At 45.7% G+C, this 21,159-nt stretch overlaps 2 protein-coding genes across 2 annotated transcripts; one reads left to right on the forward strand and one right to left on the reverse strand.

Moving 5' to 3' along the window:
- zhx3a (zinc fingers and homeoboxes 3a) lies at window positions 1–12,939 on the reverse strand. The gene is made up of 3 exons (XM_073468347.1): window positions 12,692–12,939; window positions 1,523–4,433; window positions 1–974 (listed from the first exon to the last, which is right to left on the reverse strand). The coding sequence occupies exons 2-3, from the start codon at window positions 4,234–4,236 to the stop codon at window positions 941–943; spliced, it is 2,748 nt and encodes a 915-aa protein (XP_073324448.1). The 5' UTR covers window positions 4,237–4,433; window positions 12,692–12,939; the 3' UTR covers window positions 1–940.
- Window positions 12,940–15,448: 2,509 nt separating this feature from the next.
- Window positions 15,449–20,928, forward strand: fam83d (family with sequence similarity 83 member D). Its single transcript, XM_073468389.1, has 4 exons — window positions 15,449–16,420; window positions 17,980–18,147; window positions 18,347–18,471; window positions 19,636–20,928. Exons 1-4 carry the CDS (start codon window positions 15,935–15,937, stop codon window positions 20,510–20,512), a joined length of 1,656 nt encoding a protein of 551 aa, XP_073324490.1. The 5' UTR covers window positions 15,449–15,934; the 3' UTR covers window positions 20,513–20,928.
- The last annotated feature ends 231 nt before the right edge of the window (window positions 20,929–21,159 follow it).

A 21,159-nucleotide genomic window follows, 5' to 3' on the forward strand; every position in this document is an offset into this window, starting at 1 on the left:
GGACAGCACAGTAGCTGGAAAGCAAGGTGATGGACATACAGGTCATATAAACACATGGACAGAGCTGAGTAAGGCAACGTTAGCGTGACAGGCTTCTCTCTGTTCAGTTTGCAGGGCAGTGTAGTGTATTGATCTTGACGGAGCTGTCAATACCTTTACTGTGGGGCAGTGTGATTTTTAGCATTGCTGTCTTCATTAGTGCATTGTATATAGTCTCTTGCGTGTAGCTGAACTGCGAAGTGATCACCAACATTTATACAGATCTAAATAAACCATGTTTGATTGCATCTGGACTTACAGTGACTATAGAAGAGTAAATAGAATTGAAAAACCAAATAACGGAAAAAGTAAAGTTCAAGGCAGTGCTGAAGTACTGGTTGCTAAAAAAGTAAAAAATATCACAAAGCCAACAATAACATTTCCTTGACACATCTTTTGTTTGTCCAGTCAGTACAAACCCTCTTTTATAGTGCAGTTTCAATCATATATATATATTTCTCCCTCTGACCCAAAAACAATATCTCTCGGCCCTATCCTATCCTATCTTCACTCATTCAAGTCAGTTTTCCAGTCAGTGTGCGTCTTTTCTCTTTCTTTTCTTTGATCCCTCGTACTGACCTCATTGTGCACCCTCCCCACACAACCACAAAGAAGCATGAAAGGCTTAAACATCACAGGACTCAAAGGTGAGAAGTTCTTTCTTTTGACGATGGCAGGAAGTGATGGCAGATGGAAGAGGAGGAGGAGGCGGAGGAGGAGGAGGAGGAGGAGGAGGAGGAGGAGGAGGAGGGGTGGGGGGTATTCACAGTTACAGTCAGAGTCCAACGGTCCAGCTACAATCACATCTGCTGTCATTATGAACACTCTTATTAGACCACGGCCAGGGGAGCAAGCCAGCCTTTAAACATGATGTTCCTCTGGCGGGATCGGGCCTGTTTCATCACACCTCCAGCAGCTCCATCCTCAGGCGATCCCTAACAGCAACACACACACACACACACACACAAACACAAACAGAACATGCACAAATTGTGAGGGCGTGATTAGAGAGTTCATGTTGTATTGTATTACAGTTGGACATGTGAGGTTTTGGGAGGGAGCATTGTAAAAAGATGCCTGTGTGCGGGTTAACTTGCCTCCTGGAAATCCACCTCACCAAAGACAATTGTCATGATTTATTCACATATATTAGCATGCGCTCTCAATCTATAATTCAACGGCCCAGACTCCTAGTTATCTAAAAATAGCTTCTTAAACACAGACCTTTGATTGTCTGAATAAGCTACTCAGCATGAGTACCTGTACACACTTCTCCTGCCTCCTTTTTTACTGTACATCATGCTGCAATGACAACAAACAACAAGCTGTCAGGCTTTCATCACTCCACCTGGCTTTCATTGGTTTTGTTTTCTTGATTGATAAATAGCACTAAGCTTGTAAAATGTCACAAGGTACTGAGAGTTGTATCTTACTCAAGGAGCTTTTATCAAACTATGCAATTCTAGCTTTACGACAGAAGTACCTGGCCTGATTGGCGTCAGTCTGTTGTTCGATGAGTGACTGACTGGACACTGGCTGCTGGTGGTCCTCCGCTCCCTCTGACCAGGGATCCTGCAGGACTCCTGACTGCGCTGACTCCTCAGCTCTGCCTCGCTGGCCGTTCCCCTCGGACCCCATCAGACCTAGCAGCGGTGAGTATGAATCCTGCCACACAACACGCTGCCCTGAGTTCAGTCCCGCTTCTCCCTCAAGGTGCTTGTTCATGTCTTGCTCAACAAGTTTCTTTTTGGCCACTGGAGAGTCCTTTGGTGACTCGGCTTCAGCGCCTCCGTGGCCCATCACTTCCTCTGATTCTGCGGGCGGTCTTTGATAGGTCTCCAGCCACTTCAGCTGCCCATTCTTGTGGCTGTACCGGCTGTCACTGAACCAGCGCACCACCTCTGACTTGAGAAGGCCTGTCTGGATGCTCAAGTCTTCGTACTGCTGACTGCTGGGCCAGCGAGTGTTGGAGAAAACCTGTCGGAGGATGTGCAGCTGCTGGGGATTCTTGTTGCCCCAGGGGGGTGAGAAAGACGGCTGAGATGTAGACACCTCAGCTATCTCAGACTTATGTTCTTTATGTGCACCCTCAGATGTAGTCTCTGGTTCATTCATCTTCAGCCTCTTGAAGCTGATCTTGATGGGGTCAACTTTCAGCTCAGGGCAGATCCTATCCTTGGCAAATGGGTCCTCCTCCTTTATGAGTTGCTGTAAGATTGACATGCCTTTTATGGGAAAGTCCTTGTTGCCTTTACCCTCATCCAAAATGGATGAGATGCTTTTTGTAATGACAGTAGTGCTGGTGCTTTCATTTGGGGATTTGCTGGCATGGTTAAGGTTAGGGACACTGTCATTACAGGTAGTACTGGGATATTCATTGCTAATACTGCTGTTGTTGTTCTTGTGTATGTAGTCATTGCTTTCGTTGTCGGGCTTTGCGGTGTTGGCATGCTCTTGTGGACTGATGATGCCGCTGTTATGATTGTTACACATGATGTTGGATTTGCTGGTGTTATCGATGATCACTTGATTCTTGGTACTGTTTGAACCCTCCAATCCAGTTGGTGAACTGTTGCTTTTGACATTTGGTTTCCCGTTGGTGTCAGCAACACAGTGCTCCCCATTATTGCTAATGTTGGTAGAGCAAGTTGCAACGCTGTTGATGCTGTTGGTCGGGCTGCTGTTAAGCAGCAGTTTCCTGGTGATAGTCTCACCACCATTACTACTGCTGGAATAGCTGCTGATGCTGCTGCTACTACTGCAACTACTGCTGCTACTGCTGCTTCGACTGCTGCTGGTGCTACTGACACAACCACTGCTCCCAGCAATGTCCAGGCTGATGCCATTGCTCTTGTCTGGCTCCACAGTGGGTTGAGTATTCTTGGTCAGTACCTTTGTTGTTCTGACTGTGGATGGAAACTCTGGGGGGACAATTGGAGTTGAATACGAGACCCTAGTGACATGGGGGTTGGTTGACATGTTTGCCTGTGTAGGTATGACTCCGACAGGCCTGGTTTTTATACCACCATAGGGAACTTTGGCCATCTGAAAGTTTGGTCCTTTTGAGCCTGGATGGGCAGTGACAGTGTGGTGGGTTACAATGTGATTGACTTGCCGATGTGTAGCAGGTTGCTTTTGAGGTGCTCCGCCCTGGAACACAGTGTTGAACATCTTCCTCCTGGCCTCTTCGATCTCTTCAGGAGACCAGCTTATGCCCTGCTTGAGCCTTTGGGCAGTAAACCACAGTTTGATCTGCTCTTCAGGGAACTCTGAGACCACCGTTAGGTAGCAGAGTTCGGCTTTGGTCGGGTACGGGAACTTGCCAAAGGATGTCTTGAGAAAGCTGCTGGTGTCCATGGCAGCATCGTAGGTGGGGATGCTGCTCAGAGGGATCATCACCTTTGGAAGGTCTTTATTGGAATTAGAGGAGGGGGGAGAGTAAAGGGAGGGAGTGTGCTGGTGAAAGACTTGGTTGGACACTGTCTTCGCAATCATATGAGTGACAGTGGTCCTCGGCATAGCTGGGGCGGCAGAAACACTGAGAGCCCCGTTTTGGAGTTCAGGCACATTTGTCAGCATGCTGGGGTCTACATCCTTTCCAGTGTCTATCTTCCGTACCTCCACGGTGTGAGAAACCACAATCTTCTTGTGCTCCCCCTTGGCTTTCATCATTTTTGCAATCGGTGTTTTGGTGAGGGAGATGCCAGATTCTTTGTATTCTTCTCCGCTGTCCGTGAAGAGGCTTTGCTCCACTGTTGTTACTCCATCCCTCTTGTTAACAGTTAGGGAGGCAGTGACTAAGCCCTCCATTATCTTAGGGTGGGCGTTAGCGTTATGCAGAGCCAGAGCCTCAAAGCGGACGACTGACACCCCACAGTTCAGGCAGTAGAAGGTGGGCTGGGCCCTGAAGTCTAAGTGGCAGTTGTGCATGTGATCCAAAAAGTAATTCAGATCTCTGGACTCAAAACGGCACTTTGGACAGCTGTATGTACCTCCTTTCTGCATCTCGATGCCACTTTCGGATTTGGAGGAGCTGTGAGAGAAATGGCCAGACTCTTCTCCAGAGATACTGAGTATGCTATCCTCTGGGATTGTTGGTAGGAGTTCTGGTAGCGAGCCCAGTATGATTTCCTCACGCACATGTTTGGATTTGGATGGTATCATGCAGGGTACAGTGGATTTCCTCTTGCTGGCCATTGTGCAGCTTCGTGTAGATGGGAGAGTGAGTGATTGCTTGTCCCGTGTGATGAAAACAGAGGGCGGGTGGAGAGTGGAGAGGGTTGAATGGAGTTTAGTGTCATGGACCAGCCACTATGATATCACAGTGTTGCTTCATGCCCTCTTCCACTTTAGGACTCCTGTCACATGGACAAGTTTAACAGCTCCCAAGGAACCTGTGAGAAAAGAGTACAAAAAAGAGAGATGTAACTCGTAAGACGTAATAACAGAAAAAGAAAGGGCATTACGGCACAGCAAAATGGCAGGTAAAAAACCTCTCCTACATGGATAGTAGATTGATAGTCTCTGCTTTGGGCAAATTATTGAAAAACATATGAAATATTAAGCCACGACATATAACAGTAAGCAGGATGTATTGGAAGCTAATAGCCCCACACACGATATTAAGTGTGGGTGGAAATACAGTGTGATAAGTGTAGGTGGTATTTATCAGCAATTACAACACTAAAGTAAAGTCTCTGGCGTTTCTTTTATGGAAAAAAAAATCCATTTGCATTATGCTCATAATCCAAAATGAAGGTTACATTAAATTACTGTACTGAAAGACGTGAAGAGGATCGCATTCACTAGACACATTATTTTTTTAAAATGCCATCAGAGTTCGTTAACATTCTTTTTAAGGTTTTAAAATTAAAATTAAATTTGGCTGATTACATAATTACTGAAAGATATTGATCACGAAATATTTCAAAGAAATCTACAAAGAAAAAGGCTTTTCAATAATTAAAATACTTTAGAGAAATGCACACACACACACACACACACACACACACACACACACACACACACACACACACACACACACACACACACACACACACACTCCTTCAATCATTGCAGCCTGTCAGTGTTCTGGTTATTTACTTGGATTTACAGACTTCTGTCTAGCTGTCACTTCTTATGAATTCAGAAAAAAAGAGCATGAAAATCGACAGAGCCAGAAAAGACAGTCTAATCTCTGGGATATTTGTTGTTTTTCTTCACTGTTGCCATAGGTTTGGCTCCTCTAATCATTGATGGCATGTATCCACTGAATTATTTTTAGTAAAGCTTCGTGATATTAACAAAAACATGCAATAAAAATGCAGTAAAGCTGAAGTTAATATCACGTAAGTGTGATGTGCTGTGTTTGAATCTGTGTTATGGATCTTTTTTTGTGCCAGATGCCACAAGCCTCCCTCCAGAAAAAAACTTAATATCAGTAAATAAATATTGTCTGAAAAACTACCTCAGGGATTTTGCATCTATTGAGTGGGATGCACTCGACCACTCTAAATTGATAGCGCCCGTATCTGGTATCTAACCTTACCAGCTGTTTCACATTGTCTGCAGCAAGCACAAATATGCAAAAATATGCTCAACAGTTTGTGTTTGTCTGCAAAAATATTTGTTAAACTTGTCTTGTATGGTGTGGATATCATTATTTTAAATTATGTGGATTTTTACAGGGAGAATTGATGCATTTTTAAAAATATATTTGAATTTTTTCTCATGCACGTGCCATCCTGCTCATCTTTGGTCTGGTATTGTACAGCAGGAATATGAAGGTTAAGTGGCTTTGCTGGTGAGAGTGAGCATTTTACTGCCACACTTGGATGTGAGCCATGTTTTACATTGGACGTTACAGTGTACCTTCCTGGCATAATGTAGTGTCAAGAGGGGAAATCAGGTGACTGTGTGTGTGATTGTGTGTTTGTGTGTGTGTGTGTGTGTGTGTGTGTGTGCCCCAGCAACAACAGTTCTATTACGGACCTGAAACATTCTCATAAGGTCTGAGGAGGTTACTACAAACACATCTGAAGCCATTTGCAAGCTGCAGGCTCAAACAATCTCATCCTACATGTGCTCAACAAGCAGCATGGCGTCTCATGCATGCATACAAATACAATACACACATCACCGGCTGCACAAAGCCATTAGCAAACCACATCCACAGGCTTTCCCTCCCTATAACACTCCAGACATACGGATGGATATGGATTGTCTCTGCAGTCTTCAACATTTCTCTTTTTTCTTCTCCGCATTATGAAGCAGAAAACAAGCCTCTGTTCTCTCACATAGCCACAAATATTTAACAAAGTTCGTAGGAAAAGACAATGGATACACTCCAGCCAGTGTTTCATTAGATGTACAGCTGGTTCTTATAGTTATTTTAGCACTGGAACGTACAAAATATGTGAAACAAATGATGAGAGAAAAATATCAAAGTGGAGACGGGGCTCTGCACCCTCTGCCCGCTGCATGAACTTTTGACACACACACAGAGAGACACAGAAACACGCACACACAGCCTCAGTAAATCACTTACATCTTCCTTTCTGAGACTGCAGAAGTGTTGATGTGTGACATACTGCTGAAAACTGCTCTCAACCTATCATCATCTATCCATATCACGCAGGCTTTACATTCCCCTGCAAGCTTATCATTCTGGGAATAACATCAGCTGCACAAATTCAGCCACTATACCACCCGAAAACTAGTTTCTGTTGAAATCTAGCATACCTCAACATCTTGCGCTGCATTTTGTCTGATACAAAGAAAACACTTTCACATACTTTTCAGCAGATTTTGTTGTCAGGCTGCGTTTGTACACAGTGCGAAGCACTTTCACAGACTTTCATTTTACTGCATCCACGTGCGTGTTCACCATGGCCGGCTGGTTGGTAAATAAAAGATGAACCTGTTCCAGAATTAAAACCCTCAAATGACGGCCCAACAGTACACACTGATCCCAGACAGACTGTGACATCCTCCTTGTATATACCTCTTCTCATTTCGGCTGCTGCTTTCTGACAGAAAAAAACCCCCTCTAAAACAAAACAAAACAAACAAACAACAAAAAAACTAGGTCACCAGCATCTTATGCAGTAATCCCGGTTCACTGCATCCAGACGCGGGCATGTGCTGTATGTTTTGCCGCCAGAGAGGTCATGATATCCTCTGACGGCACACTCGATTAACCCCTGGTGAGGACACAGCGTTCATTGAGTTTGTTCCACTGAACGAGGGATTTAGGAGTGAGCTTTCACGCTACAGAGGGATGTAGTCATGCACATTTGAAACATCTGCGTGAGAGATGTCACCATGCTATAGAAGTTTGTGAAAAATCAGTGTCGGCTTAGTGTTAGCTGCGCTGAAGTGATTCATTGTGTTTGTCACACAGACAGCACACTGTATGCCAGGATGTTACAGATAATAAAGTGATGGCAAAGGTAACTTGGTCACGGCGGTGGGCTGTGACTGGTGGAACAGCCCCCGGACGGGACGCCTGTCTGTGACGAGACAGACGCTGGCCTAGTACAGACGGCTCCCCTCCCCGGAAAAACACTCCACTTCCTGCATGAGAAAACCCAAGACAAGCCAAAAGTTGAGAAAGGTTACATAAAGAATCAGGTCACCTATCAAAAGAATGGGCTGCTTTATCTGGCGGAGTGAGACGTGCGATCAGACACAAGACAAGGGCTTCCCAGACAGGGAGCCATTGAATGGTTGCCTCTGAAAAGCCAGGCCTTGTGTTTCAGCGGCGAGGTAGACAACGCTCAGACGATCACTGTCCCCAGTGTGTCTTACGTCCTAGCACTGGCACTGGCTCGGTGGCACAGGGGGAGGAAACTCTTTTCATCTCAGCGGACCGGGGGAGTCGTATGTGAAGTGAGGGAAAGTGGCAGAGCTCTCAGACGTGCTCTCCGAACACCCACGCTCAGCGTAAGCAGAGGGGCCTTGTTCGCCCAACTCCAACCACGTTTCCACCATTCAACTTTTCAAAAACAAGCGTTTCAAAACAAATGGGATTAGGCTAGGTTTAAATTCTGATGGGGTTTATACGTTCCGCCTGATTTAATAGCAGCTTTAAGATTTTCAGGAGGGCCTCTCTTATGTGCTCTTACACTGTCATTTCCATAACAATATTATATTTACATCTCATTAATATTTAATTATACTCTCCATACTTTAACACGGCGAACAGCTGAGTGTGTTGCTCTCGTTTCAGCGAAGCAATTGAAAGAAAGCAGCATGTATTCCCTTTCATCACCTCATAAACTGCTGCAGTAATTACAATATTACAACACGAAAAACATGCCCAATCTACAGCAAGCTGCTACCAGCGGAAAAGGGAGGCGAGGCTGCAAAGTGGTTGCTAAACATTAAAATTTAATTCAAAACAGTCCACTGATTCAGACGCTCCCAGATTGTTGGGTCACCTACAGTTGACATTAACAAACGGAGATTGGTGTTTCTGTTGTGCCGCCTGTCACATGAATGAGAATGTGACGGCTGGAGGAGGAAGAAGGACAAAGGAAGACAAAACTCAGACATTTGGGGAGTGAAGTGAGAGGATGACTGATGATGATGACAGGCTCTGCTGTTTCAATATTCCTCCCCGCTGACACCTCGTAGGCACACGTCTCCACACACACTCCTCACACACTCCCTCCTCACCTCCGCAACATTTAGCACCTGCTCCGATCTGTCTTTCTCTTTGAACTGAATAACTGGCAAGGAGTCTCTTGACGCGACAGTCGCAGAAACAGCTACAAAAACACACACGCACACAAAAAATGGGCATAAATTTTCTCACCTATGAAAATATTTGTTTTGCGTGTAATTATCTTTGACAGTGATCCGCGGTTGTCTGCCTCAAAAATCTGCCAAAAACAATGACCCGGCGTCCTCTGGGGGGTTTGGGGCAGAGAGGGGGGAACTCCTGACAGATACATCTGAATGATCAAAAATCTGTTTAGCGAGAACATTTTCTGCCAAATGTCCATTAAATAGATTAACGTCATGTGAGTGGATCAGCTGGACACCCAAATATAAGCCAGAGACGGAGAGCAATTACTGTCTTGCACAGAGAAGAGATTGGGAACAATGGCGCCTCATTTATAAGGGAAACGTGATCCAGTGCTGGAGCCTTTAGACGGCTGACTGTCGAAGTGTGATTGTTCTGTTTCCTGCGTGTCTCCTGTGTCCATCATAATGCCAGCATGGACTAATGTGGAGTTTTTATTGACAGTGAGGGTGGACAGGTTGCAGTCTGGGGGACATCTTTGTGTGCACGAATGACACTGTACGCTTGCCAGCATGAATAAGTGTCAGGCTCCAGTGTTACGTGTGCTGAAAAACAATTCAGAGTCATCAGGGTCCTTAGCACAGTGCTAATACAGCACACGAGTCCACGCTGTCCTCGCCGCCTGTCCAGCTGAGGACATGCCGTTGCTCCAGCGCGGAGTCTCCATCTCCACTGCGGGCTCCTTTTTTTTCTACATGGGTGTGTTTGTGTGCGTACTGGTTTCTGAATTAGTGTGTGAGATGCAGGTGTTGTCAGCCAATCTCGTCCTCCTCCTCCTCCTCCTCCTCCTCCTCGCACACACACACACACACACACACACACACTGCCCCCCCCCCTTACCTCCATGACTGCAGCCTCGTCCACTGGGAGACCGGTCGGTGGTGCCACTCATGTGTTAACATCGCCATGGCAACCCCTCTCTTCCCCTTGCCCACCACGCCACACACACAGCGGAGTCACTCGCCCACACCCACCAACCTCAAGACACACACACGCTCACACACGCAGACGTACACACTGAATCCACAGGACTGCATCCGGTGCAGAACAAACTTAATCCACATGCCCCGCCAGCCATCTTTGAGAAGTCCTTTCACAGTTTAAGTCTCTTTCAGCTAACTTTGGGTGAGGTCCGCAACAAAAACTTTGCTCTTTCTTTCTCAATCAGGTTGTAGCGACACAAAGGTCCCCGCTCCGCTGTACTTATTTTTATGACGGCGGTTGATGAAAGAAATATCGCAGCTGTACTCGCTGCAAATGACCTCCTGTCAGTGTTATTGTCTCGCTAAATCAGTGCAGAGGCCTGGAGACTGTGGCGTACACCACATACCTACTGCACTCTGCCTGTCTGAGCATCTTTGTTGCATGGTCCTGTTTTGTGTTAGGGTGAGCGCTCGCCGTTGAAGTCTTACATTGTTCTTCGAACCCTTCTATCTGTGGCCCAGATGAATGACAGACAAATAAACCATGGTGCGCAGAGAAAAAAATTCTGAGTCATGCATCCTTTTACATCACTTTTGATGAATAACTTCTTCAGTTCTGTAGCCAAGACTACAGGCATTCATTTGGCAACTTAAGAAGAAAAGGAAGAAAGATGGCGGCGTACCGCACATTGTACTGTCCATCCTAAAATGGCTGACATCATAGCCTCCTCTAAGTGCCAAAGACTGGCAAATGCCAGCTCCTGCTGACCAAACCTTTCTTGCATGGGACAGAGAAAGTGGCAGGGGCTCTTTCCCCACTAGCCCCAAGGTTTTTTCCCCCCGTCAGTGCACGGGCGTTTCTTTTGGTTGGAACTGTGCAAACATGCTGTTTTAGTGGGGCTTTTGAGCGGTCTGGGCTTCGATACGGCATTGGTCCGATGACAAAAGCAATACCAAAAAGGATGAAAGACCCCAATAAAAGTGAACCTGTACACAACGCCGTCCTTTCTGCTGGGGAAAATAGGACTCTGGATTGGTTTGCGGCGATTTTTTTTGTGAGGATCAGGAGGTATGCTGCTATCATGAAAGCTTATTTGTATAAAAACGGCTGGAAAATAGATCTGGTTGGCATTAGACAGTTGATTTTCTTCTCTGAACTCAAGGAATGTTATACACTCCATGTCAGCTAAATCGGCAAATCATGACCATATGACCTTCCTCGGTATTCTCTGGCAGTGGATTCATTTTGAGCTGTGGGAGGCACACACAAACATAACATCCACACTGACTGTTGTTGTTAAACAGTACAGCAAATCCTGAAAAGTTCAGTTTCCAGGTATATGAGGGGTGGCATGTGCAGAGACGCTGCTTTTTGCAGAGGGGAGTGGGCAGTCTTGGCCCACTACATTGTGTCTGTGTATACAAACACTCCGCTGTGGCCATAACGAAAACTGTGAGCTGTGCCTAATTGCAGGGAGAGAGGGATGAAAGGCAATATGCCTGGCCTCATTAGAGCAGTTCCGAGAAGGGAGATGGAAGACCGTTCCCAGGGATCCACAAAGGGAATTGACATTCCCCTAGTGTAAGCGTCCTGCTGGAGTGAAAACCTCCACACACACTAAACTCACTGGGCCAAGCTGAACCCAATCCGCCAGATCTGCACAGCGAAAGCTCATTTACCTTTGTTTAGCCGGTCATCACACATGCCTGAAAATTAACCATCGGAGTGCAGAAATGTCCAGCGGAGACTGGACTCCGCGCTTGGAGTCCCTCTCCACAGTCCAAACACCTACTCTCTCAGGAAAACCTCAATGGCTGAAGTGTTGCGCAGTCATTTCCATGACCTACATTATATGTAACAAGCTTACATGGTTAAATAATTAAAACACATTCCAAAAATTTCCAGTGATTCATGCCTGTCTAGCTGGCTGCTCGGATATTTGGGGTTTGTCTCTTGTGTTATGGACCCACACATGATCCACGGAGGCAACATTAGTCAGCACAGAGGTCCCTCCCCTGAAGGCAGAGGGAGACACATGGCATTCAAAGCTGGGTCAATATTTATGCACAGATAGAAAATTTGATCGTGTACAGGAACTGATATTTTTTAACACAACGCCTCAACGATAATCCACAGTTTGCAAAATACCTGAAACGAGCAGCTCCCCTTACTGTATTGTATATGCTTCAATCTGAGTGTGTGTGTGTGTGTGGTGTGTGTGTGAGAGTAGGGCAGCAGCACATGTTGGCAGGAGGAAGAGGAGGAAATGAAAGAAAAAGAGTCCTGTGCATAGACACACACAGGCCTACCTTTCTGCTCAGGCAGGAGGAAGAAATGTGTGGAGAGAGTGAGCGATCAATAGATGAAAATTGATAGTTGGCGTGCAGTTTGAACGTCTATGGAGTCGGAGGCTTCTTATATCAGTCGATAGGCCCGCTATAGCACTGTGTTCAGAAGTCTTTCACAACTAAAAGCACGCACACTCAACAGAGCAGTGGGGGAAATACAGCGCGTTGTGCAATAAAATAAGCAGATACGCCACATTGTATAGCGCGAGAAGGAGCGCACAGTCAGCCACACGGAGGATCCGCTGTTGTAACTGTAACAAACTGACGAGTTAACCCGTTTCACTCCATTCACAAGGCTGTGGGGCAACACACCGCCTCGGAGCCTACTTGCCAAAGGCGATCTGGCACTCTATATAACCTTATGAATATTCCCAAAAATCCTCCACCCCCCTCCTCCACCTACTGTCGCCATTTTATACATTGGCGACTTCATATAAACTGCCTTGACTACAGCACCAGATGAAAATTCAATATTCAATAGCGAGGCGGAATTTCAGTAAACAACTTTGGAGATCGCACCTCGGCAATAATGGGAGGTATTCGCGTTTCGGAAGAGTAGATGTGTCCTTACCTCAACAGTCGGTGGGAAAAAATGGAATCCGACATTAATATATAAATGAATAATATTGGATTAGCTCCGATCGTTGCGTTTTGAGAAGAAGAGGAGGCGAGCAGGGGGTGGGAGCTCTCCTCAAGTGAACCCGGTGAACTGGCGTGAACCCGTCAGTGACCACGGCAAGGTACATTACATTACATTACCTATCCACCCCTCTGCCACACTGTATGGAGACGGCAAAACAACTATGGTCGGCGGTGCAGGACGAGGCAGCTCCAAAAAAATTATAGCGAGTGTATTTCCTATGAACACGTGATTCGGAGCGTCATCCAAAATCCAAAAGCCCTTTCATCTAAAATTTTGGAGAGGGGCGGGGATGAGATGGGGATGTGTGTGTGTGTGTGTGTGTGCGTGTGTGTGTGTGTGTAGAAGGGGGGGAGGAGGAGGAGGAGGAGGAGGAGGAGGGGGGTGGGGTGGGGGGGGGGGGGGACGTATACTGAGCCCAGTGCACATTTGGGTATGTCGTTATAGGGGTAAGGCAGTGCTCTAACAGATTGGGTTATACATAGCTACAATGGCGCCGCGGAGCAGGCTGAGCAGATGGATTGTATTGTGTAAATGTGGGATTTGACAGGAGTTCACTGATCTGCCGTTTCACTCAGCTTCATCACCCAAAAGGTCCTCTTAATTAGGTCACATGCTTTTTCAATAGATGGCTGCCGTCTTTAGAAAATGAAAGAAAAATCTCTTGATGGGCTACTATGAATATTAATCGTTGTGGGAATTGTCATTTCAAGCACAGGCCTATTAGCCTACCGGCTTAAAATAGACTTTTACGCACACGCGTAATAGTGGTACTGCAATTTACGCAGATGCACAGTAAATGTATCCTAGTTGTTCATGTCCATTTTTGAAGCTAAACATAAAGAGAGGAGATATTTCCTTCAATCAAATGACCAATGTTACTTATGTCTTGTTGCTAATAGGGGCTATACGGCTGTGACCCTCGTGACCTTGTTGGCCTGCTGTGCGTAAAAGCGCACTGGGAAAAGCGCAGAGGCCCAAAACAGACCTGGACATGTTTAGAAAAAAGGGTCTAATTTTAAAAAGTAAAAGAAGTATGGTAATGTATTTTAGAAGGATATAAAGAGAACATATCAACAAGTCATACCAAGAAGAGAAATGTATTATTGTTGTAATAGTTCATAAATAACATTAAGTATTATAAGGAAACTCTAAAGCAAATTAGTATTATATACACATTATATGTTCACTTATAATATAGTAATATAACATGTTTAGCATGTATACTGTCTTATGTGTATGTGTAACAGGTAGGGGGACTATAGCTGGAGGCCTCCAGCATAAACAACACAAGTATACAACAACATCCTCGCTGTCTGTTGTAGAGTAGAAACATATAGAGCCACTACAGGCCTCCATTATTTTGGAAACATGGGTTTTCTCTTCCCTCCCACTTTGTCCTGACTGGGTTCATACTTTGCCTGTAGCTGTGGCTGTATACAGTCAGGAACAACAAAGATTATCTATTAGCAAGATGAATCACTCAATAGCAAAATAAAAACCCAGCCTGTGGTTCTGGTCTGCAGGCGTGAGACGTGTAGTTTTACATGATTGAACTACAATTAAAAAAACATGTGTCAAATATGTCAAAATGTAACATTTCTTGTTACAACAATACATTCAGTGCACAAGTATGCATAATACTATGGTGATCAAGTGATGGTGTGGTCAACACTCAATATTTAATTGTTTTTGTTCTTTGCACTGTCTTTGCCTTCTGTTGGACAGTTTGGGGGAGCAAATGTGTGTTGGATTCCTCTGGATGTGTCTGCTCTGGCTCCTTTATTGCAGGCCTGCCTTTCCGGCCCAGTAGGCCTATATGCACAGGATATTATCTGGGTTGAACAGATAAGAGGCTCCCAAGAGATCTCTTGATTATCTCCTAAATCAAAAACACAGTTGTTTGTTTATGTTTGTCGGTTAACATTTCATTTTCTTCCTGAATGTTCTGCAAGACTTGATGCTGCAGATTTAGGCTCAAATGTATGTACCCCATTGATGCACACGACATGAGTGACCAGCAGTCACCACAGGTGTCTCCAAATCCACTTAACCTTCACCATGCTTCAAGTTTAGATGGCCTGTCTGTTCACCTGCAAGCCTTGTGTAGACTACAGCTAATTCAAATTAAATTATGGGCCTTCGAGGTGAACTACCTGATGGGGTGGTTTATACCAATTGAGGCAATATGGAGTTTATTTATTTATACATTCCACAGAATCCATTATTTTTATACATCAGGACAACTTGTCCTGTATTAACGCACCTGTGCCATAGTTAGAATAAGGTGTGCTGTGTTCAAAATCAGGAGCATTTCACGTAGTTTGTTGTCCCTTTACGTTAACGCGCAGCATCCAACAGAGGTGGATACTGTTGCTATGGTTACCCGCAGGCGGCGCACAGAGGTGGTAAACTGTAAACATGATCTCCCCGGTTTTTGACACTTTTTCAGTGACCATAGCATAACTGGATATCTTCATGGCAGGCTGATTTCCGGATAAACACAACATATCTATTAAATTGAGTTTGTGATTCAACACGGTCACTGGGCTGACTTGGCCTGAGTGTAGGCTATCCCACACCTGGAAGCGTTTTAAAATAACCTCAACCACAAGCGTTACGCAACGCTGTGTTTTTTTTCTAAGTATTGTAAACAAGACCGCTGATTAGCTAAAACAGCGAGGACCACCGGCTCAGAGTTAGTGTTTTATGTCTCACGCCATAAAACTGAAAGTGGTGCTACACCACTAAAAAAAAAATCTTCACACGAACTTTTGTTTCACTAAGATTTAAGGTTTAAGATTCTGGTCTCAAGGAGTCCCAGCGGCCGTGAGAGCAGGAAAAATCCTCAAAGTGAGAGCTCCCTGCTCTGGCCTGCTCTCTGCGGTGTAACCGGATCAGGGCAGAGCAGAGGGACGTGCGCGAGGCTTGTTTGCCTCCAAACGAGCCAATGAGACCGGCTTTACATTAGACTGACAGTGCGGCTCAGCGAGCCCGGAGACGCCATCCCACTTTGACGACCGTCCAACAGCCAATACGGATCCACGAGGGACAGGAACGGAGGGAAAAAAACGAAATACGAACTTGTCTTCCTGTAGGTCAAAACGTTACCTGTCTGCTACCTGTGGTACGTTAGAGTCTGCTGGAGGGAAAGGGGGATCAACATCCACAGAGATGGCTATGTCGCAGATCCTGGACGACTCACCTCTGAGGTTGGGTCCTAAACACACCGGGGTCGACGACCTGAACCTGCAGGAGCTGTACAACGAGAGACACCGGCTGGCTCTGGAGGAGCTGCTGTCCGGGGGGCTCGACAACTTTGTGGACTTTCTCAGGAAGGAGAGGATCCCCAACTTTCTGTCGGACGATGAGATCCAGCGGATCAGGAGCGCCGCCGTGGCCCCGCGGTGTGTGTCCCTCCACGGGGAGGACCTGACTCTGGAGCAGTCGGTCAGCAGCTCCCTGGACTGCTCCTCCGTCACCTATTTCCCCGAGGTGTCAGATGTGGAGCCGCCGCTGCTGGAGATGGGCTGGCCCGCCTTCACCGCCGGCTCCTACCGGGGAGTCACACGGGCCGTGGCGCACTTCCAGCCCAGCTACGGGGAGTGCATCTACAGCTGCAAGGAGGCTGCCAGGCGTATGATTAAAAGTGCCAGAGAGGTATGCACGAAGAAACTGTTACAACACAACTGGTTCACATGATAATTACATTTTATAATCCTATTAATTTGGCAATTTATTATTTTATTTCCTTTAAAACAAAACAAAAAAACACCACCCTGCAGGCACGGTTCCATATTGACAGTATTTATTTTTCATTTTAATCTTCCTTTAGTAAAATACTGCAAAATATCTAGTTGTATAGATTATTGTATAGTATTATGCATGCTGGTATTATTTCACACTGTAGTATTAATATAGTTCCTATAGTGTTTTCTAGGCCTACGGGCTCCAGTGATGGTGTGACAGCATGTGTTTGTGTGGTATCATCCTCAAACAGGATTATTATTTTGGCTGTTTGTCACACTCAAATTGATATTCCATCAAACATCCACCCCACCACGAAATAAATCAAGTGTGTGTGTGTATGTGTGTGTATATATAGTCACTTATTTTTGGAGGGAAAATCTTCTTTGTATCATCCTAGTTAAAATATGTGCCAGATTGTCCCCGTGGAATTTCCTTGATCAGTCTGAAATGTAGAAGTTCAGGCTTTTGAAATCTTTATCAGAAAGAAAGTAGTGACCAAAAGGATGGAACAAACAAAAAGAGAGCATGAATATTCATGCTGATGTTCCTGATGCGAGCTGTCAGTCCAGCTCTGTGCTTTTGAAAGGAATCATACCAGCATGAAAGGAGTGTGCGGCTGCAGCAGCAGCACCTCGGGCCTGTGGAGGGCCTGGGTGCCAGATGTGCCCTGACTTGCTTTGCTCCCCTCCATGATAGTTTGCATTCCCTCTTTCATTAGAGAGCTTTAAACACTGGATTTTCTCTCCCCTTTACACATACAATGCGGTGGTGTATACACAGAGCCCTGGCAACCTCAGAAAAATATTCTCATCCAAGTTTAACCGTTAGATCGTTTATCCTTTTGTGATGTTGAAGCGCTCACTGCACACGGCCTTTATTGTTCCTGACTGTAACAACACACTGCATCTAACCGTCACTGGTCAGCTCACAGGAACAGCCCGCTCCTGTATTTCTGTGAAATTTAACTTGTGTTTTTACACATTTTCCTAAAAATAAGCGCCCACACACCATCATCCAAACAAGGCGGGGAACTCTTGACAAAGCTGCATGTGGATAACACCAGTTTGAAGCAATAAATCTGAGATCTGTAAACATCCGTGTCTAATCCTCGACACACAACCTTTACCACAGCATGTGAAATTCCTTTCTTCCTCGCGAAAAAGAGACGTCTCAGTGCAATCCTGAGCTCAGGAAAATGGAGGCTGGCCCTACAGTGCACCTACTTGTCTCTGGTAACTTGTTTGCTGACCAAGCGTTACTGCCGATTGCCATGGTAACAGACCCCAGTCAATAGAAAGCTCATCAGCACACACATTACTGGGAGTGTGTCTGACAGAGATTCACAGCTCTGTTTGAATAAGGCCCTGCATTTGATAATAATAAAAACAGTCATGTGCTGCATGTGAGAGAGCGCGGCTGCGGCCCTAAAAGGAATTCTATTATATTACCTCTGTAATTTTCCACTGCAGGTGATTGCCATAGTTACAGACTCCCTGACAGACCTGGATATCTTTAAGGATCTGCAGGAGGCGTGCTCCAACCGTAAAGTCCCTGTCTACATCCTGCTGGACCAGTCATGTGCTCCTGCTTTCCTCAAGATGTGCAGAAATGTCGGCATTCGCCTGGATGACCTTCGGGTATGTGGTTGGTTTGGTAAAGCTGGGTGTGGCTCTTTGTGCACAATGCCAACATCAGATGGCATCAAACACAAATATGTCCTTTTAAGATCTCATTATGACTGGGCGGGTCCGCACTTATCACTCACTCCTGCTTTCTCTCTCCCTCTCTCTCTCTCTCTCTCTCTCTCTCTCTCTCTCTCTCTTTTAATCCGCACAGCAAATGAGAGTGCGAACCATAACAGGTACAACTTATTACATGAGATCAGGAGCGAGGATTACTGGGAAGGTTCATGAGAGGTTCATGCTGATTGATGGGAACAGAGTGGCTACAGGTTCCTACAGGTAACAGCCTGACAACCATTTTACATAAAGTCAAACACTATAGCTGGGTATTATGTAGATTTGAAATGCCTAAAACTTCCAGATTTTCCAGATTGTAATTTAGGAGGATTAAAGTGGGTTTGGATAATAAAACCCTGATTCCAAACAAGTTGGGACACTTGCAATGATGTGCTCATCCATTTTGACATAGACTCAATTGAAAACAGTCCAAAGAGCATTTATTTAACCTTATCCACTTCGGGATTTATGTAAATATATGCTAAATCTGAATTTTCAAACAAGTTGGCACAGAGGCAACAAAAGACTGGGAAAGATGTGGAATGCTCAAAATACACCTGATCCCTGTACTACGAGGCAGGATTTGCTGTTACCGGGGTAACTTCAGGGTCAGCCCTGGGTTTTCAGTAATAGGTCGCGGTCACACATACAGGAAATCAGTATTCGCCTCCCGTTCACCTCCATTCCATGGACACGAAGGCTCAAAAAATATTCCCAATCAGTGGCGAAGCAAATCCGCATCTTGACTTTGTGTAGAGTTCAGGTTTGGTGAATTTTGACCTGCAAAGTCGCAGCCACAACCAAAGACATGTGTGTGCTTCACCCCACAAATCAACTACACACCAGCAAACTGAGTTCAGTGTGCCTCACATCCTGCACTGCCCACATTCAGCACCGGCAGACGATTTTCAACTGCCCGTATTTGCGTATTTGTGAACGTGACCTTGCAACGCTGGTTCACTTCTTTGCCGGGGGTAGCCATGGTAATTTTTGCTGCATACCTAAACAGCTCTGAAGCAGGTTATGTTCGAGATAACGCATCAATCCTTCTCTGGTAAATGGCATCATCATTCATAGAAGATCCAGTGGAGCTTGGTGCGCAGACCTTAATTGTCGTACTCCTGTGTAGGACGACAGCCTCCTGTCTTCATCATCTCATTTTGTTTCCTTTTGGCTGCAAGCGATGTCAAAGCCATTGTATTAAATTTTCTTTTTACAGATATCATTTTACGACAGAGACGGATTGAAGCACTTAATCCTTGTGGTTATAAGATTTGAAATTACTGCTCTGAATTATGTATTTCCCAAGTCCCAACTTTTTTGGAATCAAGGCTGTACTAGCAGATATTTCAGTCATGCATGTATTTAAATCTCATTCCTGTGCAGGTTCAACTGGACTGATGGTAAACTAAACAGCAGCAATCTGATCGAGCTCTCTGGTCAGATAACAGAGAAATTTGACGAGGAGTTCCGCATCCTCTACGCCCAGTCTCTACCGATAAACACCCGAGTACCTCAGAGTGTGCGGAACAGTGGCATATATGACCCTCTACTCCTCAAACACTTGGTCACCTCCTCCCCTCATCCTGCCAGAGAGAGGCCTGCAGAGCCAGTGTGTCTAACCAGCACCCCCACCCGCAAGCCCCAAGCCGTAGCTGTCCAGCCCCTGTGTGAACCCTCCACTCCAGTTCGAAATAAAACCATTCCAGTGTCCGAATCCTCCACTGTAGATGAGAACTGGACGGACCAGGAGGAGATCCTGGCTGGTAGCACCACTCGCCGTTTCCCTGCAGATCCGCTTGCAGAGGAGACGCCTATGATCCCCCGCATAATTTCCTGCCACGCCTCCACTCAGACCAGCCGCTCAGTGACAGACAGCAACACCCAGACTGACCTCCAGCTCACGCAACACCCCGAACTCACCACGCCAGCAAGCCCAGGACCAAAAGGAGCCACCTCTCCTCGGCCTTCCCGGCACATCTCGCCCACCCAGGCAGCTCCAGACGGCGCCTTAAAGGACTGCTTCCACAAGCTGACCAAAGAGCGCCAGTACCATTACTCGGCCATCCGCTCCAAGCTCGAGCACATGGTGAGCGCCTTGTCCCAGAGGAGAGAGCTAGCAGACATCACCAACATGACTCAGGGCCCTGGCGCTCCCAGCAGGCAGAGGGTACACAAAGACTGTGGGCAGGAACCGAACCCCAGACTGCTTGTTGAAAGTGCGGGCATGGGCACATGGCCAAGAGCCAGATGTGCACACTAGTGTCTTCAGGGATTTAAGCAATGGAGGGTGGTGGGGGGAAGGTTTCTTGCAGATCCTCTGTTTCAAATAAATGGTTTTGGCTTATGCGGTAGAACTCAGCTTTCTTCTATTTGTCATCTTTCCTGCAGGGAAACTTTTTTTTTTTGTAATGGTAACGCAGATTTGTAAATGACATTAAAATCTTGAAGAAATTATTACTTAAACCAAAGACACGGTGCAATAATCATGTTTTGACCATGTCAGTTTAATGAATATCATTTGCTGAGGTGGTTGACACGGGATGATATCTGCTGTAGAATGAATGAAAATACATTGAGGCGCTGTTTTGGTTATTTAGTCACATTTGCAATTGAACAACATTTCAGAGAGCAGTTGGCTCTTATTGTGCCTTGCTAATAAACATGTAGCTGTTGCTACACGAGTGCTTTATTTTTCCTCTTTTCTACCACTTCCTATTCACCTATCTTTTGTGTTCATGTCTAGCTCAATTGTACTTGAGATTGCAATCAAAGTCCTTGTGAGGAATGTCTCTGAAAACATTTGTCCAGAAGTTTAAGGACACACAAGGAAGCAAAGCACTTCCTCCAACAATGACTTCTCAAAGAGAATGAGCACCTGCGCCCTACAAACTGCAGTGCCTTCATGCA

The sequence above is a fragment of the Pagrus major genome, chromosome 6, assembly GCF_040436345.1.
Source record: "Pagrus major chromosome 6, Pma_NU_1.0".
NCBI classification, from domain to species: domain Eukaryota; kingdom Metazoa; phylum Chordata; class Actinopteri; order Spariformes; family Sparidae; genus Pagrus; species Pagrus major.

Bases quoted from the DNA above. Each gene is read 5' to 3' on its own strand.
- fam83d (XM_073468389.1), top strand. From the start codon at position 15,935: ATGGCTATGTCGCAGATCCTGGACGACTCACCTCTGAGGTTGGGTCCT. The intron at 16,421-17,979 runs GTATGCACGAAG...TTTCCACTGCAG, and splicing joins TGATTAAAAGTGCCAGAGAG to GTGATTGCCATAGTTACAGA. The intron at 18,472-19,635 runs GTAACAGCCTGA...ATTCCTGTGCAG, and splicing joins GTGGCTACAGGTTCCTACAG to GTTCAACTGGACTGATGGTA.
- zhx3a (XM_073468347.1), bottom strand. From the start codon at position 4,236: ATGGCCAGCAAGAGGAAATCCACTGTACCCTGCATGATACCATCCAAA. The intron at 975-1,522 runs GTACTTCTGTCG...TGTTGCTGTTAG, and splicing joins ACTGACGCCAATCAGGCCAG to GGATCGCCTGAGGATGGAGC.